This window comes from Hemicordylus capensis, chromosome 7, assembly GCF_027244095.1.
Source record: "Hemicordylus capensis ecotype Gifberg chromosome 7, rHemCap1.1.pri, whole genome shotgun sequence".
NCBI classification, from domain to species: Eukaryota; Metazoa; Chordata; class Lepidosauria; order Squamata; family Cordylidae; genus Hemicordylus; species Hemicordylus capensis.
The window spans coordinates 25,440,227-25,456,833 of record NC_069663.1 but is presented as its reverse complement, the minus strand read 5'-3'; the positions used below and the strand labels follow the sequence as shown (position 1 = coordinate 25,456,833).

Genomic DNA, 16,607 nt, shown 5'->3' with positions numbered 1-16,607 from the left:
TGTGGTTGTTTGTTTGTTTTATTCTTGTTTACACAGTCAGACAACTGTTATTGATAATAACAAATAAATAAAATCTAATTTTTCTTCTAAGTGTTTTCCTACCATATGATGTAGTTAGTCGTAGCACTCCACTCTGCATCGTCAGTCAGTCCTTCCCTTAAAAGTCTGCTCTGCATGCTGAACAAGAACGAAAGTTTGAGGCCAAGTAAGGGCAAGAAACGGACGGGAGGCTTCAGTTGCTGGAGCAACTACTACGCATGCTCAGTAATATTTGTTCGGGCTGTACCGGATGTCACATGACTCGTCCAAGATGGCTGCGCCCGTGTTAGTAAGTGACCTGCTGGAACGCCTCGTTTGTCTTGGCAAACTGGTCTTAAGAGAGGGGGGAGTAGATGGGGGGCTGACAGGGAACGCATTAATTAAAAAAAATAAATAATAAATAAGGGGTTGCTTATTTTGAAAAGAATATGATGAATTAAACACAGCTGTTTTGCAGCTCTTTCTGTGTGCTTGCAGTTTTTGCTCTGGTCCTGCTGTTTCTTTCTCCACTAACTGCAGCTTGGCACGCAGATACTAAGCGGAGTGGGTGAATTCCGTAATCCAAAGGCCAATACTCTTTTCTTTGAAGAGTCTTTTAAAAATGATGTAGTCCAGCTAAGCTTAATTCACGATGTGTCTAGCAAGCTTTTGGGTTCTCAATAACTCCTTTTCAGCCCAGATAATCATTTTGAAAAACTTAAAAGCTTGCTCTCCACTTTGTGGGATGTTTTGGTTGGTCTTAATAAAGATATTTCCCTATTCTGTTCGTCTTTAAAGTGCCAGTGAGACTCTCTTTGTTGTGGGTGAAAGTTTTCTCCATTGCTGCTGCATGTGTGTCATGATCACCACCACCTGCTTAAATTTCCATTCTTGCACCTTTACCGGTAGTGAGACATGCAGAAATTTAGCAGATAAAGTTTTTCCTGACATGGAGATGTAATGATTGAAAAAAGCTTTGTTTCTGTATCCAGAACTTCTCTTAAAAGCACAGTAGAAAAGATAGCAACTCTATCTTCTGAGGGAAGAAGATAAATAAAAATTGTATACCCACTGTTGGCAGCTAGGAATGCCAACCTTTTTGCAGGGGGGTGGGGCAGTCAGGGCTGTTTTGCCTGTAACAGCTGTGTCAGGAAATTTAGCAGCTGAAGCCTTCTCGTTATTGCATCTCCATGCTGGGAAAAACCTAACCTGTTGGATTTCTGCCAGGCATATTCAATTTTAAAAGCTCAAGAGTTCTGCCAGGAGAATATCAGCATTAGTATGTGCCCCAATCTCTGTAAAAATACAAAGTGATGTCTTCCTTACAATAGGCTTCCCTTCCTCCATAACATGGGATTCCTGTTGAAGAGGCATTCATTGTGCTGCTGCTAAGTCAGTAGTGTAGTGGAGTAGCCTGATCCACAGACATTAGTGACTACAGTTTTATTTTTCTTTGGTTAATCTGGAATGCATACTGCTCAGTCTGTATTCATAATTATTATTGTGGATTAGTAAGGGTCCCCAAATATGGCCACCAGAAGAGACCATACATAGAATTCTCATTACCACAAGGGAATGACTGTAGTATCCATTGCTGTAGGAGTATGTTTTTGTTTGTCCTTTTAAAAAAGCGACATCAGGACGCAAAGAGTACCTTTGCAAAATAGCTGTAGTATACAATGCAGCATCACTGTCATGTGTCGGAGAAATTGCTGCAACCCCCCCCCCCCACACACACACACCCTGCTTATCAGTCTTTCCCTAGTCAAACTTTGTGGGGCCCTGTGGATTAGAACTTCAGTTTCTCCCCAAAGGAGAATAGCATTTCTGAGTCAGCCCATTAACAGTAGAATTTGACACAGTGGTGTAATGATTGTGAGAACAGTACTGAGCTTTAAAGGATGTGTTATGGGAATTGTAAAGGTTCATGGGTCATTGATTCCAGGTCAGTTATCCTTAAGGCTTCCAAGTAGAAATGTGGTTATTTGGATTTTGAGAGCTTGAAGGACAATCTTTAGGGAGGGCCCATAGCTCAGGGTTCAGTATGGAGACGGCCTCAGGTTCAATCCTTGGTGTCTCCAGGTATGGCTAAAAAAGGGCTCCTAGGAAACCCTGGAGAGCTGGTGCCAGTCATCATAGATAATATGAGTTAGACAGAGCCATGGTCTGGCTTGGTGTAATGCAACTTCATATGTTGCCATGAAGCTGGGAACTCTGAACAGTTGGTGGCGCTATAAACTCACAGACTGACAACTTGGTTCCTCCACAGTTATATACTGTATTGTATATCATGTTTACAGCACTTCTCATTTGTAAAATACTACCCTGCTTTTTTCTGGCAGATTCCTGCACCTTTAACATGCATATCTTTATTTCTGATCAATGCACCTTTAACAACTGCATGACAGACAGAAATGGAGTAGATCAAGCTTTCCCTGTTGCTGTGCTGGGGAAATCTTCACCAGCTGAATGTCTGACTTTGCTGAGACTGTGCACTGATTAAAGACTTGATTAGTCACCTACATTTTAATTCACTGATTATATTTAAATATGTTTACATTTTACCATAACCTCAATTATAGGTACCTGTTCGAGATACAGAAGGAAGGGTGTAAATAAATAGAATTTCTCAGTAATCTTTCCAACAACTGTGTAAAGTACATATGGAGGCTGAGAGAGAATGGCTTATCTAAAGCTGCCTAGTTGAATGAACAGGTGACATTTATGGTGAGAATCTATTTCAATCATGGCTAGATTGGGCCTTGCTGGCCCTGTCTTGCAAACTACAGTATAAAAGAAGAAAGGGGGAGCGAAGGAACTGTTGGCCAGCTGAGCCACTTTTCCATGACGCAGGTAACCAATCCAGTGCTTAAGTGGTTTGCCTTTGAAGAGGATGTAGTGGATCTTGTTGCAGTCCAGAAGGCAGCGTGGGCGTAGGGCTTCCTTTCCCTCTGCCTGTGGCTCCTGGAATGTGGCTGTTGCAGAGCCTGTCGGGAAATGTGGTTTGTTTGTTGTCCTTAACGTTTTCTTCCTGTTTGAGAGGAATTAATTCCTTAGGACAGCGACTTGGCATCTTAGTTCTGGAGGGTAGATGGGGCTGCCCACTGGTATGTTGTGTAAGGTTTGTGTTAATTGTATGTATGTATGTATGTATGTATGTATGTAAAGTTCTGGTTTGTTTATGTGTAAAGACTTGCCCAAGAAACCCTGTATGGAGTGTTGGGGGAAGGAGATGACAAATGATAACATCATCTGGGCACCCAAGGCTGGGTCGTCCTCTAGAATCCCCTCATATGTGCTGTGAACTATTGTGGACACACAGACATGGTGATCTCATAAGCTATGGGTTCCACTTCCCAACTTTGGGTTCCCAGGTGTTGTTGGACTACAACTCCCATCACTCCCAGCCCCAGTGGCCAAAGGTTATGTTATGGCTTAGGAATGATGGAAGATGTAGTCCCACAACATCTGGGTACCCAGGGTTGGGAGCACCTGGCATAAGCCTTTGTCCCTTTTGAGAAGTAGTCTTTAAAAGACTGACAAACTGGAAGTGGAATTGAGCCCAAGGTTTTAGTCATTCCTTTCATTATTTCTCCAGCTCCACCGCAGCAGAGCTTTCATCTTTTTGCTGCATGCCTGCCCTCGCTATAGTAGCAATTCTGCCCGTCCAGCATCCAATCCTCTGAAAGGCGGCATCCTCCAGTATCTCTGTGATCGCTTCTATGACATTGAAGCCTTCGTTGAGTTTGGCAGGAATATAAAGAAATGGAACACGCAAAGGAAAAACAGGTAAGTGTGCCTGTGTTGGATTTTCTGCTGAGATCCAGGCTCTGGTGGTAATGGATAAAGCTTCTCTCTGTGGTGAGATGAGCAAGTTGCAGCGGTGTTTGGAGCCCGGGCTTGACAAACCCCAGGCCCGAGGAAGCCATGGTGCCTGGAAATTTAACTGTGGCACTTAAACAAATATTCAGATATTTATTAACATCAGTATTTGTCACAGGCAGTCCTGTTCTGGGAATAAAGAGGAACACGTTTACGCTCCCGCTCGACAGCATCTGTTACTAAGTTTATTGTCAGGCTCCCACATTTTTGGGCTGGCTACTGGGGAGATGGCAATGGTAAACCCTTCCTGTATTCTACCAAAGAAAAACCACAGGGCTTTGTGGTTGCCAGGAGTCGACATTGATGGCACACTTTACCTTTTACTGGGTCCAAAGAAAATCCGCCAAGGTGTTTCTCACTGTGGGGCAGTGTTCCCTCTAAAAGAAAATCCCAGCTTCCTCAGCCAAAAGATGTTGTTGACTACAGCTCCCAGCATCCTCAGCCAAAGTCCACTGCAGCTGGGGATTCTGGGAGCTGTAGTCAACATCTGGGATTCCCTCTTACAGGGAACACTGAGATGGTGATGTGGAAAAAAAGGGGATTTGGTCTCTTCTTAATTTAAAGTAAGGAACGAGCTTAAACAGCCTACTCTGTGAAAGCCATCACTTGAAACACTGGTTGAAACATAACCCAGTAACATCCAAGTGTATTATCTATAACAAAACATTATGAAATACTGTAGCCACCAAACATAACCGCTGTCAAGTACTAGCTTCAAAGCTATATCTGTGACCAAGTTAAGCATGAATATTCTGAAACCTTGAATCACACTTGTGAATAAAAACTTTAGGATTGTTACGTTGGTGTTGTGGAGTCCCTTTCCTACCTGTTAACTACACTCTGAGCCCTCACCAGAAGTTTCCAAAAACGGCACCTGTTGAATCTGTGTAGTGGAAGCATAAGCAGGAGTGCAAAACATCACTATATTATTATTTACATTTTATATCCCGCTCTTCCTCCAAGAAGCCCAGAGCAGTGTACTACATACTTAAGTTCCTCAACAACCCTGTGAAGTAGGTTAACCTGAGAGAGAAGTGACTGGCCCAGAGTCGCCCAGCAAGCCTCATGGCTGAATGGAGATTTGAACTCGGGTCTCCCTGGTCCTAGTCCTGCACTCTAACCACTACACCACACTGGCTCTCTTAAATACAAACTATTAATTCTATTTATTTATTTATTACATTTATATCCTGCTCTTCCGAGGAGTTCAGAGCGGTGTACATGGTGATTTTTATCCTCACAACAACCCTGTGAGGTAGGTTAGGCTGAGAGATACATGATTGGCCCAGAATTACCCAGTGAGTTTCATGGTTGAATGGGGATTTGAACTCAGGTCTTCCCAGTCCTAGTCCAATGCTCTAACCACTACTCTATGCTGGCTTGTATTGGTGTGGGGGTAGCCTCAGTTAAGAGCATTGGAGTCACAGGGGATCCAGGTAATGCAAGAGGGAAAGATCTCTGGATTTCTCTTCTGGATGGGGCATGGGAGATACCAATAAAGGATGCTTGAGTCACTCCTGTATCCTTTGCCACTGCTTCTAGGTAATGCTTGAAGAAGCTGCTCTGATGAGGCTTAGCAGCTGATTACTAGCTAGTAGCATATTTTTGGGCTACCCTCCTGGGTATTAGGCTTGACGCTAATAGGAGAAGTGGAGGGGAATCAAAGCCAGCAGCAGGCCACAACTTTATTCCCTTTTAACTTGTAAGCCAACACAAGGAGCCATGAATACTTAGGAATGGAGCTCAAACACATTGACAATTGATGTTATAAAGCTGCCGTCTAATGAGTCCAGCCTTTGGCCCCAACACTGACTGGCAGCAGTTTTCCAGAGTCTCGGGCAGGGCCTTTGACTATTTCTTCCCTTGCTCCCTCAGGTACTACTATGAGGCACGCCAGCATTATGGAGAAGATCTCACAGCTGCCGTCTTCACCTTGGATTTGATGGGAAGAGTTAGGTAGGTAATGCCCACTCTGGCGGAAGCATTGCATTGTGGGAGTGGTATGAAGGTCTTCTGGGAGAACAATGGGCATCCATTTCCTCTTGGGTGTTCCTTGGATGGTGGTTTTCTACCACTTAATAGTGAATATAGGTCAAAATTCAGATCCTGAGAGAGAGCCTGTGCTGACGGAGTCCACACCGCTCCAGAGAGCTTCCTATTCTTTAAACAGAAAAGATAGTACTGTGGGATGGGAGAAGTACCTCTTTATGAACATACCAGTCAGTTGTATAGTAGTCAAAAGGCTAGTTCATATGATCATTAACTGGGTAGGACATACGTCCCACCATAGGAAGCTGCCATATTCTGAGACAGACTGTAGGTCCATCTAGCTCAGTATTGTCTACACAGACTGGCAGTGGCTTCTCCAAGGGTGCAGGCAGGAATCTCTCTCAGCCCTCTCTTGAAGATGCTGCCAGGGAGGGAACTTGGAACCTAGATGCTCTTCCCAGAGTGGCTCCATCCCCTGAGGGGAATATCTTGCAGTGCTCACACATCAAGTCTCCCATTCATATACAACCAGGGCAGACCCTGCTTAGCTAAGGGGGCAAGTCATGCTGGCTACCACAAGACCAGCTCTCCTCTCCTAAGACCAGAGTTCACTGTAAAAGGAAATCCCAGGTGTTGTTGACTACAACTCCCAGGATCCTCAGCTGCAAAGGCCTTTGGCTGGGAATGCTGGGAGTTGTAGTCGTCAACATCTGGATTCCCTCTTACAGAGAACACTGGTCCCACCCAAGTTTGGGAGCTGTGAGCTCTCTCATTTTGCTGTGAGTGAGTGAACTAACACCCTAATGCTCTTTGTTCTCTACCAGTGTTCCCGGGTCTAGCAGAAAATCCCAGCTGTTGTTGACTACAACTCCCAGCATCCTCAGCCAAAGCCCACTGCAGCTTGGGATTCTGGGAACTGTAGTCAACAACAACTGGGATTCCTTCTTACAGGGAACACTGTTCTCAACTGCTCTCAACCATAGACTGCTCTGAGTCAGAGACTGAACCACAGAGGTCGCACAGCCTGCCTGACCTCTGCTTTCTCCAGGCCAAAGGTGAGCACCCTGAAGCATCAAGTTCTGCACCAAGAAAAGCCAGATCCTGCAACCTGAATGCATTATGCTAATGAAGGACAGCTCCCAGTCAAATATGCCTTTATCCATTTTGCGAAAGCTGCTCCACAGAATGCCATCAACAAGGCTGTTGCTGTATAAAAATAGCAAGCATTTTGTTCTAGGTTCCAGGGCCAAGATGAATGGTACTGTGAGACCAAAGGCTGGAAACAGGAGCATCCGATTTTAGAGTACCAAGACACCCCCTTGGAAGCAGTTGATCTCAGCGGCTCCATCATATCTTATGAGGGCCTCGAAAACCTAGGTGAGCAGCTGCACTCTGGTCAGGGTGACGGTGTCAAGAATAAGGCTTTGGAGTGTTCTGTTGCTTTGGAGTGTTCTGGATGCTTTGGACAGAAGACTTCCAAAGCTCGCCGGGCTTCATCACTTGAGGTTTGCCTGGCTTCATCACTTTGTTCTTTTAGATGCCAGGTGAATACGAATACGTCCAAATATTTATATACTGCTTTTCAACGAAAGTTCCCAACAAGGTTTACATATTTATAAATACACAAACAAAAGGGCTCACAATCTAAAAAAAGAAACATAAGGTTGACACCAGCAACAGCCACTGGAGGGATGCTGTGCTGGGGATGGAGAGGGCCAGTTGCTCTCCCCCTGCTAAATAAAGAGAACCAGCACTTTTAAAAGGTGCCTCTTTGCTCAGTTAGTTAGCAGCAGTTAACTGAGTGAAGACCGTTTTGTTCACCCAGGCCTTTTAAATTCTGGTTTTCAGATTTGATCTGATTTTTAAATGAGTTTTTAAGCTGCTTTGTATTGTATTTTGTATTTTTCTTTTCACCTTCTTTTGTCTGTTATGTGCTATGTGTTTTTGTTGTATGTTTTAAGACCAGCTCTCCTCCCCAAGGGAGCCTTTTTCTTGGTCACGGTGAGCTTTCCCGCCTGCATGAGCAAAGGGCTTTCTGACATGCTGTTGGGTATTCTGACATGCTGATAGGTTTTTGGCCCTATCTCAACCTCCTGTTCTCCCGGGCACTCCCACAGCTAACCTGAAGGCCCTAAAACATCTGGACCTCAGCAGATGTCCCAGCATCGACGACTGGAGCTTGAGCCGCTTGCACACCTTTGGGGACACCCTCCAGGAGCTCTCACTAGCTGGCTGCCCCCAGGTCACGGAGAAAGGTCTGGCTTGCCTCCACCACCTTGGGTGAGTGCAGCCAGGCGGCTGTGTTTGTGTGTGCTCAAGTGTGCCAGTTTAAATCCGCCATTCTGGGCCTGCGAAAGGAGAAGGGCAGGGTGGAGAGCAGGTCGGTCCTTGGGGATTTCCATAGATCCTGCTGGTTCTGAAAAGGACGCCTCTCCTAAGTTGCCCAGCCTGCCCCTTCACCCTTGATCCAAACCACACGAATGTCTTCCGAGATGGAAAGAAAAGAGAAGCCCTGTTAAAGCCCCGCTGTGTATCAGCTGGAAAACAGGGTGATCCGGAGGAGGTTTGGGCCGTGGGGTGTCCCTGAATTATGGTTTAGTACAGGCGTGGCATTTGCAGGTGGGTTATTCCTGGCAAGTTGTGATGGCATTGAAGGTTTCCCCCAAAGCTGGTTTCCGCTTCTGGTTCTTTTGTACTTTGGAAAAACAAGTATAGAAAGGGGGCAGGGCGGAAGACCTTTGACAGGAGGTCATGGAGGAGAGGTCTATCATCGGCTACTAGTCCAAGGGCTATAGGCCACCTCCAGCCTCAAAGGCAGGATGCCTCTGAGTCCCAGTTGCAGGGGAGTAAGAGAGAGGGCATGTTCTCAACTCCTGCCTGTAGGCTTCCAGTGGCATCTGGTGGGCCACTGTGCGAAACAGGATGCTGGACTAGATGGGCTTCCTTGGGCCTGATCCAGCAGGGCTGTTCTTATGTTCTTTTGAGAGGAGAACTAATTCGAGTAGGAACGACTCAGGAGGACTGTATTTACCTGAATCCAAGATTAGGTTCCCCCCACCCCTAAGTCTTTGAATATTAGAAATTTGGAGGGCAGGTGTGTCTTAAATCCAGAGTCCTCTTCCTTCCAGGTAAATACAGGTATTACCTGTTTTTTTTTTTTTAAGGGAGTTGTCTTAAAACTGTCATCTTCTGTTTGAGTAAATACGATCAGTAGTTTTGTAGCTTGTACCTACAGGAAATAAATGTATTGGGACGAGGTGTTTCTTTTCTTCTCTGGCCCACCTAGTAAGGCTTAATGGCAATAGATTCAGGACTGTTAGAAGGAAGCACTTTTTCATGCAATGAACAGCTTGGCTTATGGAACTCACCACCACAAGATGTGACAATGACCGTGCTGTTAGATGGCTCATATTAAACCGCTCATGCAAAACTTGTGTTAAAATTATGCTTTGAATCTTCTGCTGACTAATCAGAGTTACTTTTCTGAGTCAATTAACATCTCATTCATCAGTCTAATTAGTTAATAGACTAAATTCCTCATCCCTTAATTAACATTGACTCCCCTCCTGATGAATCGGCTAAAACTTTAGTTGCTTTATCTTCTCATTAAAGCTTGTGTCTACTACTGAAATCTTCTCTTTAACAGTGTAGGAAAAAAGAAGAATATGAACTGATCTTTGTTTGTTTAAAAGGGGTTCTCTTTTTAAGAACGGGTGGGGATGCAGGAGACTTTAAAAAAAATTAATTATTTCCTCACATCCCCCTCGCCCCTCTTATCCTTGTAGCAATCTCAAGCGCTTGGACGTCTCTGACCTCCCCTCTGTTGACAACAAAGGCTTAATTCGGATTCTTCTGGAGGAGATGTTACCTCAGTGCACCATTGTGGGGATGAATTACAGTGACGGGTTGGTTCTTCATGTGGAATCTGACTCACACATAGGTGAAACAGAGGAGGACCAGGGACCCCCTTGGGTCCAGAAAACCAGTGAAGTCCGCACTTGATTGGAGGAAAGTAGCATTCGAGAGAGTTCTAGCACCCTGCAGCGTTTCCAGAATTCCTCTGGCCCCTCTTTGTACATAGATGACTCGGGGATGGCAACAGACATGACTGTTCTAAAATGTTCCTGGACGTCTAGCGGTTTATGTTCCCAATGGTCACCCTCATAATAAATGGTGCCTCCATGTTCAGGGGTAGTCTGTCTGTGTTTTTGGTCATCTGCTCTTAAAGGAGGGTGGGAATCACACCAGAACCCAAATTAGCCTTTGGGGGCTGGGGGAAGCGTGCCCTTAATTGTGGACCCATCAATATTGATCCCTGAAAACTTGATATTTTATTATCATATACCCTGAGCTGTGTTTTGAGTTCCTAACATCAGAGGACTGGAAAGCTTTCTTTCTTTCTCTAAACTGGGAGGAAGGCAGTAAATGGGGAAGGGTCATCTTTTCCGATATGAATGTGAGAAGAGCCACTCTGGGGCATAACTAAAAAAAAATCCATCTAGTCCGGTATTCTGTTTCTGACACCCAGACACCCCCAGATAAGCTCACCAGCAAGGTATAAAAGGCAGCTGTCCACACACAGCACCTAACAGTTAAAAGGTGTACTGCCTCTGTATATGGAGGCTCTGCTTAGCCACTGTAGCTGTTGATTTTGCTTGGAAGCAGGACCGTCGCCATCTATCGGAATGTGACGTGGCTGTATGCGTTGGCTGCTGATTGATGAAGAAACAACTGTCTCTGTGTTACTCTGAGGTTTATGCCGCTTGGCTTTTGGCCCAGCCCTGTCAAATGTCTGCCGGGGATTTGTGCGAGCAATGCATAGGGCAACCCCGGCTGTGACCTTCCCATGATTTGTCTTAACAGGAATCCACAGGGGGAAATACCATTCCATTTTGTTCTTCGGCATGGGTATATATGTTGCTGCTTATCCTAATGCAGGGGTTTCCAACCTTGAGTCCCCAGCTGTTGTTGGACTTCAACTCTCACCATCCCCTGCCACCGTGGCTGGGGATGATGGGAGTTGTAGTCCCAACAACAGCTGGGGACCCAAGCAACAGATTCAGGAAACGAATCTATTAGATGTGTCTCTCTGTCCTGAATCTCTTGCTTGTGTCTTGGGTTTGAATTTGTTGCTTGTGTCTCGAAAAGAGTACCTTTTCCCCAGCCGCTGTCAATTTCCAGCAAAGTTCCGGCCCATCTCCCTCAGTCCTTGTTGACGGTTCTCTGCTTGGGAGCCCCAGATGCAGGACAGCTGATCCCTCCCTGTCGGTAGCCATGCCGTCGGAGGCTGTTGACGAAAACACGCGCTTTTTGCAAGTAGGAACATGCCTTGCGGGTAGCTGAAGACCTGTGGGATTTGCAGACTTATGGTGGAAGCCAAAACTCACAGCTGCAGAGGATGGTTTTTTCCCCTTCTTTTGGTTAAGCTGCTTGTGTGCTGCAGGTAAATGGGATTGGGTGCAACCTCGCTGGAAGGTTGCCTTCACTGCCCCACCACAGAGCAAACTATTGGATAAAAGAGATCGTTTTGCCGACCCGATGCCGAATCCAGATGGGGAAAATCGTCCCATTTTTCAGCATCCCTTGGGGTAATTTAGATGCTTCCACTTTCATAAAAGTATGAAAAAAAGTATTGCCAGTGTGATAGTGTGTTAGCCTCAATCCAGGGAGGCCGGGTTCAGATCACACGCACTCAGCCTCACCTGACTTGCCGTGTTGTGAGGATAAAAGGAGAGCGGAAGCAGGTCTGTCATTCTTGAGCTCTTTCAAGCACGGGTTCTCAAACTTGGGTCCCCAGATGTGGTTGGACTACAACTCCCATCATCCCCAGCAGTCCAGCCACATCTGGGGACCAAGTTTAAACCCCTGCTTTAAAGGGAGTGCAGGATAAAAACCTGCAGTGCAGAACACTGTTCAGATCCTCCACGTCGAGCACGGGGGCCAATTTACGAAGTTGTTCCAAAGCTCTGTTCGGACATTGTACTGTACGTGCATTCGTTGCCTATGCACATGTGCGTGCCTTTGTGTGAATGACTGCGCATGTGTTCATTTTAAAAACCTGGCTGCAGGTCCCCGCGATTGCAGGATACAGATAGGAAGTGTACGGCTAGGCCTGAGCTGAACATAAGATGTAAATAGGGCTCAAGGCAACCCAGGTTCCATGACCTTTATAAATGTTGTATAATTCGCTCTTTGGCACTTTAAGGAGATGGGGAAGGAGCTATGCAGATGATCAAAGTCCTTGCCCAGACTACTGGGAATCTTGCTTGGACTCCACCCACCCCTGTGGCTTCTGAGACTTCACTGGCAAATGCTCCCTAACAAGTTAATAAGGTCCTTCCTCTGTCCATGAGGACTAGAATGTTGCTTGTTTAAAGCTCGGATACGAGCTTATTTGGGGTGGCTCTTGGCAAACCTTTCAAAGGCAATATATGTCCTAGGGTAGTGCTTCACACAACACATGAGCAATCTTTGGCACTCACTGCCACATGATGCAACGGTTTCCATTGGCTTAGATGCTTTTAAAAAGGTTTCATAAATGGATTTATGAAAAAGTCAATAGATTGCTATTGCCCAGATACTGAAATAGAACCGCCACGTTTAAAGGCGGCATACCTTTGTGTTCCAGGCAGTGGTGATAAGTATTCAATAGATAGTACCAAAGTCCTTTGCAGATACACCTGAACAACATTGTAGAATGCCCTTCCGTTGCAGGCGCCCTGGACACCCCACGCTGTATCCCCTCAAGTGCCGTGTTAAGGTGTGACTTTTTCGTTGGTGTATACAGGCAGCCAGTCAAACTCTCTGGCAGCTGGCTGTCATTCAGAGGAGACTGTTTTGGCTTTGATGCTGGTCAGTGCACTGCTTATCCTTTTGTAGCACTGCCTAGTGGTTTGTTGAGTTTTCTGTTCGTTTTTGGTGGCATAGTTTTTTTATTGGAAATATTTAATGCTTTTAATGTAAATGTGTGTTGCTGTTAGCCCCTTTGGATGAGTAATGAGAAAAAGGTAAAGGTAAAGTGTGCCGTCAAGTCAATTTCGACTCCTGGCGCCCACAGAGCCCTGTGGTTGTTTTGGGTAGAATACAGGAGGGTTTTACCATTGCCATCTCCCGCACAGTATGAGATGATGCCTTTCAGCATCTTCCTATATAACTGCTGCCTGATATAGGTGGGATATTACATATATGCAAGAATACAGGCCCCTGCCCTGAGGTGCTTACAGACAAAAGGCTTCCATCACACCAACTTCCTGCAGCATCTGGTTGGCTACTGCCGAAAGCAATTACTCAGTTCTAGGCTTAATTCAATAAAGGATATCCTCACCCTCTCTCTCTCTCTCTCTCTCTCTCCTCTTTGGATGCCAAAGCTAATCTTGCATCCTTTGCCCTTACAAATCTTGCCATGTTCCATTACACACAAACACCATTGTCTTTTCCTGTTACCGCCAGTAACTCACCAGCACCTCCCAGCAACAGCCACCTGCCCCCTATAATTTCCTGCCCAGCCTCTGTGTCACCAGAGTTAATTGCTACCGTAAAACATGGAGGATGTCAGCCTCGTAACAAGCAATTCCCCAAAGATGTTGCCTGCTGCTTCTTGCTGCTCTTGCAAATGCCTCACCTTTTGCCTGCATCCCTGATGATTAATTTCATCTGGGGTGTGTGTGTGTGGCTGACTGTGGCATGAGTTCTGAACGCCATCTTCGGCATGAAGGTGCTCATCGGACAGAAATAGGAACATAGGAAGCTGCCATATACTGAGTCAGACCCTTGGTCTATCTAGCTCAGTATTTTCTTCACAGACTGGAAGCAGCTTCTCCAAGGTTGCAGGCAGGAGTCTCTTTCAGCCCTATCTTGGAGATGCTGCCAGGGAGGGGACTTGGAACCTTCTGCTCTTCCCAGAGCGGCTCTACACCCCTAGGGGGAATATCTTACAGTGCTCACGCTTCTGATCTCCCATTCAGATACAACCAGGGCAGACCCTGCTTAGCTAAGGGAACCAGTCATGCTGTCTACCACAAGACCAGCTCTCCTCTGGTCTTGTGGTAGCACCCGGTGTTGGCAGATATTTTTACAGAGTGATTGTATCCTTTCTTACCATGAGTAAACCATCATGGTGCTGTTCCTCCCTCCTACCAAAAGTCATTAGAGCCTTTAAGATTTCCGTTTCTTGATTTGTGTCTCCCTGTGTTTTCTGCTCTTTGTGGGTCATTAACTGTCCAGCGGAGCCATTGTGAAAGGGCTATGATTCTACAGTGTCGTTATGGTTGTGAGTGACGGCTACAGAACAAACAGAGAACAAAGAATAATCTAGCCATGGTAGCTGAACTTCCATCTGGGTGACAGACCTAATTGCTGCGTAACCCAGAGATGCTCAGTGCCTATCTGTTTTGTGTATGTCAACGGAAACATCAAAATGTGGTTGGAGAAGGGCTTCCTTTTCCTCTTTTTGCATTTCCGCCATAAGACCTGCTTCCTTTCGGACCGGTCTGCCTTTTCTGTGTGGGTCTGTGGACCCCACATTGACCTCCTGTGGAACCAGTATTTATTTTATTTTATTTATTTATTTATTTTTACATTTATACCCCACTCTTCCTCCAAGGAGCCCAGAGCGGTGTACTCCATACTTGAGTTTCTCTTTTACAACAACCCTGTGAAGTAGGTTAGGCTGAGAGAGAAGTGACTGGCCCAGAGTCACCCAGCTAGTATCATGGCTGAATGGGGATTTGAACTCGGGTCTCCCCGGTCCTAGTCCAGCACTCTGCAGCTACTGGTGCTGCAGCATTGTCACACTGGTTTATTTTTAATGGCTATCTCCCCCTACACACACACACACCCATCTCAATAACTCCCCCTTATCACCTTGCCACATTCCTTGCAGTTCTCATAATAGATCTGACTCAGGCAGGGAACAACTTTCTGTTTTCCTCCACACACACACACACAGAGCGCTGCTGGATCAGGCCCAAGAAGGCCCATCTAGTCCAGCATCCTGTTTCACACGGTGGCCCACCAAGCGCCGCTGGTTATCTGATATGTGAGTGCCCTCTCTTTTGCTGTTGCTCCCCTACAACACACAAACACACAGGAAGCTGCTTAATACCGAGTCAGACCCTTGGTCCATCTAGCTCAGTATTGTCCTCTACACTGACTGCCAGTGGCTTCTCCAAGGTTTCAGGCTTCAGGCAGGAGTCTCGCTCAGCCCTGCCTGGAGATGCTGCCAGGGAGCGAACCTGGGACCATCTGCATGCAAAGCAGATGCTCCTCCACTGAGCTACAGAGCCACCCTCTAAGACAGGGATCCTCAACGTTGGGCCCCCAGATGTTCTTGGACTTCAGCTCCCATAATCCCCAGGCCCAGTGGCCTTTGGCTGGGGATTATGGGAGTTAAAGTCCAAGAACATCTGGGGGCCCAACGTTGAAGATCCCTGCTCTAAGTGGAATATCTTACCGCATGCACATGTAGCCACATATCCAAATGCAAACCAAGGCAGACCTTGCTTAGGGGGACAATTCGCGCTCGCTACCACAAGACCAGCTCTCCTCTCCACACACACACTTTCACTCTGTTCTGTTATTTTCTTTCCTACCAGCTTTCGAAAGCCTGGAGCCTTTTGGCATGCTCAGTTTTGTGTGGGCTGCCCTGCCCAAGATAGCCTTGGAAGAAGCCTTGTTTGGTGTGCCTGTGTGGCCTTTTGCTGGAGAGGGCCAGTAACAATGGGGAATTGTTGATGCAAACTGTCCTCGCCTTTTGCAAGTTGTCTGTGAGCTTCCAGATGCCCGCAGAAGGGCTCACATTTGGCTGCATACGTGTGGGGACGCTGTTTTATGGCATAGCTGTAGACCACGCCATTTCCATGTTCTCCACCGGTAATATTACGGTATAGCAGTTGAATGGCTTCCCTTTTCCACCTGCTAAAAACTGGGAGATGCCGTTTTCTGCCTCTGTTCTTGAAGTGACTGACGCCTTTCCCCAGAAGCAAGAGTTTTGCTTCAGTGCCACAACTCCGGTTCTGCTGGAGGAGAAGGCCACCTTTGCTCTCCAGCTGGTGTTGAACTTCCAACTCCCACCACCACCCCTAACCAAAATAAATGGTGATTGGGGTTGATGAGAGGAGATGCAGACGACAACAGGTGGAGAGCCCAAGGTTGCCTACCCCTGTAGCTCAAAACAAAGGCCTGTGCCGGATGCTTTTAAAAGTGCCCTTTGCCACACAGGACGGAGTCCTTGGCCTGTTACTTGGCACTTTGTGACGCAGCTTTCACAGACAGGATGGCGAAAGTGCATCTTTCATCACCTAGTTTGTCAGAACAGAATGATGATTAAGGGCTGATTCACATGTTGCCTGGACATGCTTGTTTTCTCGCTTTGTGACTCACCGCTGAATTTGTGAACAAGATTACGCTCAGCCTTGTGGCTCTTGAATCCTAATCAATATCCTAGGCCCGCTAAATGCACTTGCCAGTGTGGGCTGCAGACCATGAATGCTTGCTGCAATAAATCTGTTCAGTGTGTTCAAGATAAGATATTGTTTGAATTTATAACTTACTGAAGTGTCATGGCAGTGACTTTTTAATAGCACCTTTTCCTTATATAAGATCACCGCGGTGGTATTTTGAATGCGTCAGGAGTGCTGTGTTTTGTTAACTCTTAGCTAACTCTGGCAGGCTATGCTTTCTGTCATCCAATCGATACACAAATGGCTTGGCTGAGGCCT

General features: G+C 46.2%; 2 protein-coding genes across 15 annotated transcripts in view; one reads left to right on the top strand and one right to left on the bottom strand.

Moving 5' to 3' along the window:
• Positions 1-274, bottom strand: part of LOC128332614 (uncharacterized) — a 48,449-nt gene extending 48,175 nt beyond the window's left edge. For all 11 annotated transcript variants that reach the window (XR_008310700.1, XR_008310707.1, XR_008310701.1 and 8 more), the window contains exon 1: positions 103-274. Coding sequence is in view for 3 of the 11 variants with exons in the window: in XM_053267112.1 (XP_053123087.1) it covers positions 103-176 (74 nt within the window). In the remaining 8 variants the exon portion in view is untranslated. The remainder of the gene's footprint in view (positions 1-102) is intronic.
• On the top strand, positions 197-10,077 carry DMAC2 (distal membrane arm assembly component 2). 4 transcript variants are annotated; one of them, XM_053267097.1, is made up of 6 exons: positions 197-328; positions 3,617-3,807; positions 5,776-5,856; positions 7,127-7,266; positions 8,007-8,169; positions 9,675-10,077. In XM_053267097.1, the coding sequence occupies exons 1-6, from the start codon at positions 290-292 to the stop codon at positions 9,889-9,891; spliced, it is 831 nt and encodes a 276-aa protein (XP_053123072.1). In that variant the 5' UTR covers positions 197-289; the 3' UTR covers positions 9,892-10,077. The 4 variants fall into 4 exon arrangements, with proteins under 4 accessions (XP_053123072.1, XP_053123075.1, XP_053123074.1 ...); XM_053267100.1 differs by lacking the exon at positions 197-328 and adding an exon at positions 2,588-2,745; XM_053267099.1 differs by lacking the exon at positions 197-328 and adding an exon at positions 2,852-2,871.
• The last annotated feature ends 6,530 nt before the right edge of the window (positions 10,078-16,607 follow it).